The 13,504-nt window shown below is 37.6% G+C and overlaps 1 protein-coding gene across 1 annotated transcript; it reads left to right on the top strand.

Moving 5' to 3' along the window:
- Positions 1–10,536: 10,536 nt before the first annotated feature.
- Positions 10,537–11,345, top strand: LOC138909907 (uncharacterized). Its single transcript, XM_070201124.1, has 3 exons — positions 10,537–10,716; positions 10,861–10,926; positions 11,082–11,345. Exons 1-3 carry the CDS (start codon positions 10,537–10,539, stop codon positions 11,343–11,345), a joined length of 510 nt encoding a protein of 169 aa, XP_070057225.1.
- Positions 11,346–13,504: the final 2,159 nt, after the last annotated feature.

Genomic DNA, 13,504 nt, shown 5'->3' with positions numbered 1-13,504 from the left:
CCTTGGGGTGCACCGTGTTGATCGTGAAGAAGAAAGATGGAACTAAGCAGATGCGCATTGATTATCGCCAGTTGAACAAAGTTACCTTTAAGAACAAGTACTCGTTGCCGCGTATTGATGATTTGTTTGACCATTTGCAGGGTGCTAGGGTATTCTCTAAGATCAACTTGAGATCGGGGTATCATCACCTGAAGATTTGTGATTCAGATGTCCCAAAGATGGCTTTCCAGACCAGATATGGCCATTATGAGTTTCTAGTGATGTCCTTCGACTTGACTAACGCCCTGGCGGCATTTATGGATTTGATGAATCGGGTATTCGGGCCATATATTGACTTGTTTGTCATTTTCTTCATTGATGAAATATTGATCTACTCACGTAGCATGGGGGAGCACGAGCAACATTTGAGAGTGGTGCTTCAGACCTTGTGGGAACAGAAGCTATATGCTAAGTTCTCCAAGTGTGACTTCTGGTTGGATTATGTGGCATTCTTGGGGCATGATGTATCAGGCGAGTGTATTAAGGTAGATCACAGGAAGATCGAGGCAGTTCAGAGTTGGCCTCGTCCTACCATAGTGACCGAGATTAGTAGCTTCTTGAGGTTAGCATGTTATTATCACCGGTTTGTGGAGAGCTTTTCATATATTACAGCACCTCTGACTAGATTGACCCAGAAGGGTGCTCAGTTCCGATGGTCCTATGATTGCGAGGTGAGCTTTCATAAGCTCAAGACCGCATTGAATACAACATCGGTGTTAGTGTTGCCTTCCAGTTCAGGGATGTATACTGCGTATTGCGATGCTTCACCCATTGGCTTGGGTTGTGTATTAATGCAGTAGGGGCGATTTATTGCATATGCTTCATGTTAGCTGCAGCCCCATGACAAAATTACCCTGTACACGATTAGGAGTTGACCGCGATAGTTCATGCTCTCAAGATCTGGAGGCATTATCTTTATGGGGTGTCCTGTGAGGTTTACGCCGATCATCGCAGCTTGCAGCATTTGTTCAAGTAGAGGGATCTCAATTTGAGGCAGCATAGGTGGCTTGAGTTACTAAAAGATTATGACATTACCATCCTTTATCATTCGGGCAAGGCGAATATGGTTGCGGATGCCTTGAGCAGAAAGGCTGAGAGTATGGGTAGTTTGGCATTCATTTCAGCAGAGGCAAGGCCATTAGCTTTGGACATTCATTCCTTGGCTAACAGACTTGTAAGGTTGGATATTTCAGAGCCCAGCCAAGTTCTTGCATGCGTCATCACTCAATCTTCATTATTCGAGCAGGTCAAGGCTCATCAGTACGACGATCCGCACATGTTGGTTCTCAGAGAGACGGTACTACAGGGCGGTGCCAAGGAGGTTACTATCGGTGAGGATGGTGTTTTGCCACTCTAGGGTCATCTATGTATTCCTAATATTGATGGATTGAGGGAAACGATTCTAGATGAGGCACAAAGTTCTCGGTATTCTATTCATCCAGGGGCTAAGAAGATATATAGCGACAAGAGGCCGCATTATTAGTGGCAGCAGATGAAGAAGGACATCGTTGAGTACGTGGCGAGATGTCTAAGTTTCCAGCAAGTTAAGTATGAGCATCAGAGGCCAGGTGGCCTACTCCAGAAGATGGTTATACCTGAGTGGAAATGGGAGTGCATCACTATGGACTTCGTAGTTGGGTTGCCACGGACTTTGAGGAAGTCTGATGTAATTTGGGTCATTGTCGACAGGTTGACCAAGTCGGCACACTTCATTCCGATAGTGACTACATATTCTTCAGAGAGATTGGCCCATATTTACATTCAGGAGATTGTTCGGTTGCATGGTGTGTCTGTTTCCATCATATCAGAAAGAGGCCCTCAGTTTACTTAGCATTTCTGAAGGGCAGTACAAAGTGAGTTGGGGACCCAGGTAGAGCTCAGCACAGCCTTTCATCCACAGTCCAACTTCAAAGGATATGCTCAGATCTTGGAGGATATGCCCAGAGCATGTGTGATTGACTTCTGAGGGTTGTGGGATCGATTCTTGCATTTGGAAAAGTTTGCTTATAAAAACATCTATCAGTCTAGCATTGAGATGGATCAATTTGAGGCTTTGTATGCTCGGCGATGTCGTTCGCCCATCGGATGGTTCGAGCCCGATGAGGCTAGGTTATATGGTACTGATTTGGTGAAGGATGCCTCGAAGAAGGTGAAGTTGATTCAGGAGAGACTTCACACAACATTGTCCACACATAATAGTTACGCGGATCAGAAGGCGCGTGATTTATAATTTATGGTGGGCAAGAAGGTTCTCTTAAAAGTCTCGCTGATGAAGGGAATCATTAGGTTCACGAAGAAGGGCAAGTTGAGCCCAAGGTTTATAGGTCCATTTGAGGCGTTGAGGCGAGTTGGGGAGGTTGCTTACGAGCTTTCTTTGCCTCCAATTCTATCAGTAGTTCATCCGGTTTTCCACATGTCTATGCTACGGAAGTATCATGTCAATAGGTCACATATGTTAGACTACAGCACGATTCAGCTAGATGAGATCATGGGTTATGAGGATGAGCCAGTTGCCATTGTTGATAGGCAGGTTCGCCAGTTAAAGTCCAAGAAACTTTCTACAGTAAAGGTTCAGTGGAGGGTTCAACCAGTCGAGGAGGCGACTTGGGAGACCGAGGAGGACATGCGGAGCAGATATCCACACCTATTCGGCACTCCATGTATGGTTCTAGACCCGTTCGAGGACGAACATTTGTTTAAGATATGGAGAATGTAATGACCCGACCGGTCGTTTTGCTTTCTAGATCCTCGTTCCCCTAAATAAGACTCCTTGTATGTGATTTTACTATTTTATGACTTGCGGGGATGGTTAGTTTGGGTTTGGAAGGGTTCGGGTTGAAAATCGGAACACTTAGTTCCTTAATATTGGCTTAAAATGGTTAAGTTTGACTTAGTCAACATTTTTTAATAAATGACCTCGGAACCGGGATTTGACGGTCCCAATAGGTTCGTATGATGATTTTGAACTCGGGCGTATATTCGGATCAGGTTTTGAATGACCCGGGAGCATTTCGGCGCTTAATATTGAAAGCTGGCGCATTAAGGGTTTTCAAGTTCTTTAAATTTGGTTTGAAGTAGGTTTTGGTATTATCGAGATCCATTTGGGATTCTGAACCTGGGAATAGTTCTGTATGGTGATTTATGACTTGCTAGCAAAATTTGGTGTCATTCCGAGTAGTTTAAGTATCATTCGACGCGTTCGGAGTAAGTTGGAAGAACTTGAAGTTCATGGGTTGATTTGATTTGGTTTGGGGTGCAATTCTTAGTTTTGATGTTGTTTTACGAGGTTTGAGGGGTCGAGGGAGTCAGTCTCATGATTTCGAATCATGGTTGAGCTTGGAAGGAGGGCTGAAGCAGCAAGGGTTCTAGTGCAATTGCATCTTTGAAGAATCTGCCACAGGTGCGAGCTCGCAGAAGCGAGCTATTCACCATAGAAGCGACCTGCGTCGTTTGACCAGTGGTCGTAAAAGCGGAGCAGGTGCAAGGAAGTCTATCGCAAAAGCAAAATCAACTAGCCTGGGTTCGCAGGTACGTCGCTTTCGCTGCAAAAGCGGGCTCGCAGAAGCGAGGCTTCTCCCACAGATGCAAGAATGGAAAACCCGGGCATGGTCCACACCTGGGATGAGTTTGTCCGCAGAAGTGGAGCCGCAAGTCCGACAGTGCGATTGCAGGTGCGAAAACCCCTGAAGGTAGTGAGGTCCATTTAATGTCGGGCATAGGCTATTTTGGTTCATTTCTTTCACTTCTTGGACGAATTTAGAGATCTTTGAAGAGGAGTTTTCACCTAGAACTTTGAGGTAAGTAATTTCTATATAATATGAGTTTAATACTTGCACTTTAGGTAGATTCTTAACACATAAAATGTAGAAATTGTGGGTTTAGTTGAAAAACCTAGATTTTGATAAAAATGGGATTTAACCACGAAAATGATTATGGAATTGGGTAAAAATTTTATATTTGAATTTTTGAGGTTATGGGTAACATTTATCTTCGAACATTTCCGCAATCGGGCGCGTAGGCCCCGGGGTGAATTTTTAGAATTTCCCAATTTTGGTTGGGTAATTACTCTAATAGTTAAATTATGAACTTGTGAGTGTATATTGATTAATTTATATAATATTTGGCTAATTTCAGGTTGCTTGGCATAAAGTTGAGGATTTGGAGCGGATTTGTTGTAAGGCCCCTTAAGATTTTGCTAAGGAAAAATAATGTTTCGTGGTGCCGAACTGGTCTTACGTGTTTGAGGATTGTATAAAAGCTCACCGCGGCTCGGACTTTTTGGGTTGAGCAATGCACTGAAAAGTAAAGGAAAAATTTGGGCAGAAGAAATGCACTTCTGCGGCCCACTATGCGGCCGCAGAATCACTCTGCGGACCGCATAATGGTCGCAGAGTGAGACAGTATTTTGGGCCATTTTTTATGTCATTTTCGCGACCCATTATGGGACCACAAAACTATTTCGCAGGCCGCACTCTGATCGAATATCCAGCTTTGAGATTTTTTGGAGGGAGGTTCTGCGGTGCATTATGCGACCGCAGAATAGGTCTGTGGGTCGCATAATTACCGCAAACCGAGTCAGATTTGCCCAGTTCTGGAAGGCAATTATGCGGCCTATTCTGCGAACCGCATAATCATTATGTGGTCGCATATGAATCCGCATATCCTGTTCCGGGGCTTCATTTTTGGGTTTTTATAACCCGATCCTACTTCGTTATATATACGCAAATGGCCATATTTTGAGCAAAAATCTCATACTTTTAGAGTGACAAAGAGTGCTTAGTGTGGGGGAGTAACCTTCAACCTATTATCCATCAATTCTTGCTCAATCATTGAGGATTAACAAAGAAGTCTTCATCCTAAAGGTAAGAATCTATGTCCTAGCTCTCAATTTCGAAAAATTACAAAAATAGGATAGTTAGAAAGACAATTCTTGGGTGTGGGGAGTTGTTATCTTGCATGCATGTGTTATCAAAGAATGTGGGAAGGTTGTGAGCTAATAATGGTAGAGAATGGGTTGGGGAATGATGGAATCTTTCACAAAAGGGCCTTAAAAACACTAATTCACACCTAGTGTTTGATAATATGCTTAAATGAGCTAGAATCATGACCATCTTCCTAATTTTGGTCCAACTTGTTATATTTCTAAAATAGATCAAAGTACTAAGAATTCCGGAACATTTTAGAGTATTAAAGGAAGCTCAATTGAGGTATGTTGGCTAAACCCCCTTCTTCTTAGAATCGAATCCTACGGTGTTCATGTAATTGGTGTAAGTCCCAAATTGATCATTATAGAATTGGCTATTCCTAATGTGTTTGTGTTGAAGGATGTATGTTCAATATTTATTCTAAATGCTTCATCATGTCATCTTGCCATTTGAGGATGTGTTCAAAATATGGAATATGTGTTAGAAATGTTAAGACTTCTTCATGTCAAGATCGAATAAAAGGTTGTTATGCCAAATTGTATGAAAAGCCTCTATGTGCCTAAGATTCCCAAATTGCTCATATGTGAATTTAATGTCTTGAATAGGAAGCCTTATTGTTGTTGATAATGATAATGATATTTGAATGTGGAAAAAGGAACTGGAATTATGAAATACGGTCAAGTGCCAAGAATGACTTTATAATTATGGCCACTAGTGCCAATGAATAGAAAGGATATGAAAAAAGTATGATGTGAGATGATTGACTGAAAAAGGTAATGTCTTGGGTGAGACGGCCTAGCCGATCGGCCAGTGATCGGATGCCATGTCGCACACATGGTGGTGACTGTACTGGAAATTATAATAAAATTGTGGTTATGGTTGATGTCTCAAATGAGATGACCTAGCCGATCGGGTCATGATCAGACTCCGTGTAAGAATACGGTGGTATTGTGAATTATGGTATATCGGCACTAAAGATCACCTAACCTAATAACATGAAAATTGACTTGAAAACTTATGTGATCCTTAACTTGATGTTTTAGTATTATTTGAAGCTCTTATTGAAATCTTGATTGTTCCCCCTTGTATTATTATTCATTCTATTGAAATGGTGTTTAGCTTTATATACTGGTACTATTCGACAGTACTAACGTCCCTTTTACCGGGGGCGCTGCATCTTTAAATGGATGCAGATGGATCCATAGCAGGCAATGTTGATCCGCGATAGAGGTACATCCTCTTCCTAGCAGACTTGGTGAGCCCCACTTCATCCTGGGGTCACGTATTGTATCTTTTGTTCATATTATTATCACGTCTTGTTGCCGGCACTATCATAACACTCTTTTATAACTTTTAAGAGACTCCGTAGACATAGTGTGGGTTGTATATTGGTGCTAGGGAAGTTAAACTAGTTATGTTCTGGCGTCCATTCAAGCGCGCACCCCCGTTATCCTGAGGCTTAGTGGTGAGCTGCTCTCTGAGTCCGTTCTGCAGCACCCGTAGTCTCTCTCTTTTGTATTTACTTTCTGTCTATCTCATTTTCAGACAATAGCTTAGGTGTTTTGTATATTTTACTAGTTTCTCATACACTTGTGACACTGGGTCTTGGGAACATGCTAGTAGACACTTTATGACTTTTGAGTATTTATTTCTTCATATTTGCTCTTTTATTAGTTTACACTTTACTTTATTAAATTGCTCACTATTCATTTACTTAATAACCAAAAATCAACTACTTTGAAATTATTAAAAGCAATAAATATATGGCTAGTTCACCGTTGGCTTGCCTAGCGACGACGTTGGGCGCCATCACGGCCTATAGGAGGAATTGGGTCGTGACATATGCTTTCATGACATGTGTATAGTTATAGCCAGAATATTTAAGGCATACTACTTGTTATAATTTTTTTTATCATGTAGATTAACTCTACTATTAGTAAGATAGTTTTATACTATATTAAATTTATCAAAACTTGAATTTGTGGCGATCTAAAATTATGTTTTATTCTCTAAAGAGAATGAGATAATTTGTGATAAATATTATATGAGCATAAGACAATGGGCTCAAGTCTCACTGCACCGTGAGGGTAAGACACTAGGTTCAAGTCCTGGTGCACTATGACGATAAGATGTTGGGTTCAAGTCCCATCATATTATTGCCTAATACATTTCATATGGGTAAGATGTTGGGTTCAGGTCCCAATTGTCCATATATATGATATGATAATGGCAGTGTGAAAATGATACCTTTTAATGAAAAATCATGAAGTCCACCCCAGTACCGGATCAGCTCCATTCCCAGAAGCGAATGTGATAGCAATAAATCAAAAGTTTGAAAGAAGACAAAATAATTATCATGGCCGTATAAATATATGTGGGCATGGAAAGTGACGGAATAATAATCATCATGCTGGTGGTCGTTATAAACAAGAAAACAATAAGGGTTCTCAGAATAATCCTTCAAAGGGCAAAGGTAATATTGCCACCGATGTGGTATGCAAAATCATTGAGCACGAATTTATCATACACCGGAATATTTTAGCAAACTTTATCAAGCCTCCATAAAAAGGAAACAAAATTAAATTGAGACTCACTTGAGCTTTCAAAATGATGTTGAGGCGGGCCCTATGAATAATCGTGATAAAGTTGACACAAACCTTGCCTATAAAGATGATATTTTTGAAGCCCATGCAGATATTACTCATTTAGAAGCTGAAGACTTCTCTGTGCATCATAACTGAAGACTTATTACTGAAAAAATTATAAGAATAATTATTTTTTTATGAAGTTCATATTTTGAATAAAACGTTTTATGTTGTTAGTATTGACTTTCCTAAGTACAGTTTCTTTTGTTCTTAAGTTTTTCAATATTACTTATGATGCATTTTTTTTTTCTTTATGAAGAATATAAAAACTTCCCAGTCTTCAGTTGGCCGTAGATAAAGAAGAAATATGCCTTCTTGATAGTGCTACGACGCACACCATATTAAAAGATAAGAGATATTTCTCTTATTTAATTATGAAAGAAGCCAATATCATAACAGTATCTGGTAGTACAAAATTAATTAAGGGCTCTGGAAGAGCGACTTCATTACTTCGAGGAGGAACTATATTGGTTGTTAATGATGCATTATATTGTAGTAGGTCAAAAAAACTTGTTGAGCTTCAAAACTATTCGCCAAAATGGCTATCATATTGAGACCACTAATGAAGGAAAGGTTGAATACCTTTATATTACTACAATAAAAGCGGAAAAAGAAGTATGTTCTTGAAGAGCTTCCCGGATTTTCCTCTGGATTATACTATACTAGTATTAGTATAGTCGAATCACATGCCATAGTAAACAAAGGGTTTACTAATGATTTTATTATTTGGCATTACTGGTTGGGCCATCCCGGTTATAATATGATGTGCAAAATAATTAAAAATTCACATGGTCATTCATTGAAGAACTAGAAGATTCTTCAAACTAAAGAATTCTCTTGTGCTGCATGTTCTCAAGGCAAACTGATTATTAGACCATCAATAATTAAAGTTAGAGTTGAATCTCCTGCATTTTTGGAACATATACAGGGTGATATATGTGGGTCCATACACCCTCCATGTGGACCATTCAGATATTATATGGTCTTGATAAATGCATCTACAAGATGGTCATATGTGTGCTTGTTATCAACCCGCAATTTGACCTTTGCGAGGTTACTGGCTTAATTAATAATATTAAGAGCACAGTTTCCAGATTATGCAATTAAGACACTTCGTCTTGATAATGCTAGTGAATTTACGTCACAGGCCTTTAATAATTATTGTATATCAACTGGGATAACAATTGAGCATCCAGTTGCTCATGTTCATACTCAAAATGGTCTGGCGGAGTCATTGATCAAACGCCTCTAATTAATTGCTAGACCAATGCTTATGAAAATAAAACTTTCCATTTCGGCATGGGGTCATGCTATTTTGCATGCAACAGCTATTGTGTGGATCATGCCCATTACAATTAACTTTTGTCTAGGAGCCAAATATTTTCCATCTCAGAATATTTGGATGTGCGGTATATATTTCAATTGCTCCACCACAATGCACAAATATGGGTTCCCAAAGAATATTGGGGATATATGTTGGGTATGAATCTCCTTCTATTATAAAATATTTGGAACCTATGACCGGAGATTTATTTACGACAAGATTTGATGATTGCCATTTTGATGAATCAGTATACTCAATATTAAGGGGAGAAAATAAGCAGCTGGAAAAAGAGATAGATTGGAATGCATTATTATTATCTCATTTAGATCCTCGAACAAATCAATGTGAACACGAGGTTTAAAAGATAATTTATTTGTAAAATATTACAAATCAACTGACAGATGCATTCACTCACTACCAAGGGTGACTAAGTCACATATTCCAGCTGCTAATGCTCCTATTCGAATTGATGTCCCGGTTGGACAATCTATAAATGCAAATGAGTCTAAGTCACGCTTGAAACATGATAGACCAATTGGTTCCAAAGATAAAAATCTCCGAAAGAGAAAAGGAGAAAATGATCTAGAGGATCATAATATGGAGGCAATTACTCAAAATGAGTCATGTGACATAACAAATAATAAGACCTCAGAGGAGGTCCAGGTACCTGAAAATAATAAGAATAAAGAGATCTCAATAAGTTATGCCTCTATGAGAAAAAGGTGGAACCGAAATAATATTATTGTCGACAATGTTTTTGCTTATAATGTTGCTGTTGAAATAATGCAACAAGATGAGGATATTAAACCAAGATCTGTCAATGAATGTAGACAGAGAAATGATTGGCCAAAATGGAAAGATTCTATCCATGCAAAATTAACTTTACTTGAAAAACGTAAAATATTTAGACGTATAGTTCAAACACCTGAAGGAATAAAGTCAGTGGGATGTAAATGGGTTTTTGAACGAAAACGAAATGATAAAAATGAAGTCGTTAGATATAAAGAATGGCATGTGGCACAAGAATTTTTACAAAGGCTCAACATTGATTATATGGAGACATATTCTCCTGTGGTGGATGCAATCACTGTCAGGTATTTTATAAATCTGGCAGTTCATGAAAAACTTGATATGCGTCTGATGGATGTTGTCACAGCCTATTTGTATGGCACATCATATAACGAAATCTATATGAAAATTCCTGAAGGGTTTATAGTGCCTGAAGCTTATAAAGGTTTACGGGAAACTTGTTCAATAAAGCTTGAAACATCCTTATATGGATTGAAACAATCAGGGCGAATGTGGTATGATCGCTTGAGTGAGTACTTGCTGAAAGAAGGGTATAAGAATGATCAAGTTTGTCCCTGTGTCTTTATAAAAATGTCTGGATATGAATTTGTTATAATCGATGTGTATGTTAATGATCTAAATATCATTGGAACCCTCGGGGAGCTTCCAAAAGTAGTAAATTGTTTGAAGAAAGAGTTTGAAATGAAAGATCTTGGAAAGATAAAATTGTCTTGGTCTACAAATTGAGCATATGAAAGATGGAATTTTTGTCCATCAATCAACTTATACCGAAAATATACTAAAGAGTTTTTATATGGATAAAGCACATCCATTGAGTACCCCGATGGTTGTGAGATCACTTGATATAAATAAAGATCCATTTCAACTTCATGAAAATAATGGAGAGCTTCTTGGTGATAAAACTCCATATCTTAGTGCAATTAGGACACTAATGTATCTTGAAAATAATACTCGACCAGATATAACTTTTGCAGTAAGTTTATTAGCAAGATTTAGTTCCTTTCCAACAACAAGACACTTGAATGGTGTTAGGCATATTTTCAAATACCTCCGGGGACTATTGATATGGAATTATTATATTCTTATGAATCTGATTCACAAATGATTGGTTATACAGATGCAAGTTATTTGTCTGACCCACATAGAGCCTGATCTCAAACAGGCTATCTATTTACTTATGGAGGTACAACTATTTCATGGCGTTCAATAAAACAAACTTTAGCTGCTACATCTTCCAATCATGCAGAGATAATAGCTATTCATGAAGCTAGTCGAAAATATGTATGGTTGAGATCAGTGACTCAACATATTCAATGACTGTGTGGTCTTTCTTTAAAGACAAAGATTCCAACAATATTGTATGAAGATAATGCTGCTTACATAGCTCAACCAAAAATGAGGATATATCAAAGGAGACACACAAAACATATTTCACCAAAATTCTTTTTCACGCATGACCTTCAACAAAATAGTGAGATAGATGTTCAACAAATCCGCTCAAGTGATAATCTGGCAGATTTAATCACCAAGGCATTGCCAACATCAACATTTGAGAAGCTGAGGCATAAGATTAAAATGCATCGTTTTCGAGATATCAAATAAAGTTTTCATCAGGAGGAGTATAATACGCGATGTACTCTTTTTTCCTTAACCAAGGTTTTGTCCCAATTGGATTTTCCTGGTAAGATTTTTAATGAGGCAGCACTCAATGCGTATTACAAGATGTGTGTACACTCTTTCCTTTACTAGGCATTTTTCCATTGGATTTTTCCTAGTAAGGTTTTAAGGAAGCTCATTATCTTTTAGATAGACATCCAAGGGGAGTGTTATGAATATATTAAAGTGGATGTCCATTGATTACTCCATACATCCCTATTCCATGAACCATTTGAGTTCATGTATTTAGTTAATTCATCACTTAATATTTGTAACATTTAAGTGTATTCTTGTAACCTTTCATGTATCATATATCCTATAAATATGGTATAGTTTATCTTATGAAGGACACACAAGAAACACACTTGAATAAGATAACTTCTACATTCTCCTCCTATACATCTTGTCTCTATTACTATATTGTTTTATTTTACTCTCATTCCTTAACACGACCGACTTCGGTCGGAATTTGCGATTTTAAATTTTAAAAATTTTAATAATACCGTCCGATTTCGGTCGAAAATGAATAATTTTTAAAAATATGAATAATTAAGATGTCGACCGATATCAATCGCTAATTTAAAAATAATTAATAATTATTTTCAGAAATACCGACCGAATTCAGTCGGTAAATTTATTTTGTATCAAATTATTTGGTCAAAGTGCGTTGAAAATTACCAACCGACTTCAGTCGGAAATATCGACCGTCTGTGGTCGCCTCGCATTAGCGATCATTGTAATTTCGACGAATTAAAATTGATCGAAAATCGGTCGATTTGTGTTGGATTTCGACCGATTTTGGTCGGTTATTCTGGACGTTGTTTGACAGTTTTTTAGTAGTGTTAGTGAAGATATATTCATCAATGGTGCAATAAGCAACATCTCACTGATTTTACATAAATTCGTATAATATTTGCTATATCCTTTTCGAATTACCATCCCTATAAGTTTCTTTAAATTTGTTCTTTAATGATGAAATAAAGAAAAAAACGCTTAGGAGTAGAAGTATATATGAGAAAAATTCAGTTGACTCATTTAGAGAGAGGAAGTTGAAGTCGTGAACTAAGTTTTCTTGAAGGACACGACAATGATTCATTCAGAGAAAATGAATGTAAATATGATAGATTCTGTTTGGGACTTCATATACAGTACCAAAGTCGGGAGAGGAGGTTGTGGCGGTGCTAGGCTTCCTTTTCACCGTCAACATCATCTTTGTTGATGGAGATGGAGTTATCAACGACAAAGCTCATTATTTTGTAGCAAATAGATAGTCGGTAAATATTTTGTAGGTGTAATTATGCAATTAATTAGTAGTCACGGGCCGGTAATAGTATTGTACCATCTAGATAGTTTTGAATTTTTCCTAAAATAACATAAACAATGATTTTTTGATGAAATGTATTCAAGTAATCACCCTTTAACTACTGTAGCTTTATTCTTGTTGCATATAACTTTCAATTTAAGTTGACACTTGTTTCAGGGCTGAAATGAAATAATACTAAAATTATAATAAATTAAAGATAGATAAAATAATATGGTATAAAACTTCGTTGTTTTTATTTTTCTTCCTTTCTAGGCTATGCTCAACTCTTTGCTTTTCAATATAACTTCGTCTTACTTCCTTTCTAGGCTATTCTAAAAAGAAGTCACTTTGTGCCCTGCAATGATTTTGTTAATTACTTTTGAAAATTGGAACCTTCCAAATTTTAGTTTTGTTTAATGAATGTATAAGTTTTATGCATCGATAATATTTAAAAACAAAAGTTACATCAGCAGGTGATCAAAAACGCAATTACTGTTAATTTTCAATACAAACATCAGTTGGTAGCCCTAAAAAATGGAAAATCAATCTTCTACTGTTGTCCGCACGTAAATCCTTGTTAAGAGGACCCAATACCTAATCGCATATACAACTTTCAAAAATTATTTTTCAACACAATATTAAAAATTTATTTTTAAAATTTCAATCAAATCTATATCTAAACACTAGCCTACTTTTATGGGTATTGGACCACTCTTTTAAGGATTAATGATATGATGTTGAATAGCACATGATATATGCTTTGAAGCTGATTGAAAGAAGACCGTTGGATAGTTGTCAGCCG

The sequence above is a fragment of the Nicotiana tomentosiformis genome, chromosome 4 (assembly GCF_000390325.3).
Source record: "Nicotiana tomentosiformis chromosome 4, ASM39032v3, whole genome shotgun sequence".
NCBI classification, from domain to species: domain Eukaryota; kingdom Viridiplantae; phylum Streptophyta; class Magnoliopsida; order Solanales; family Solanaceae; genus Nicotiana; species Nicotiana tomentosiformis.
The sequence above is the reverse complement of the archived record's forward strand: the minus strand, read 5'-3'. Positions and strand labels throughout refer to the sequence as shown.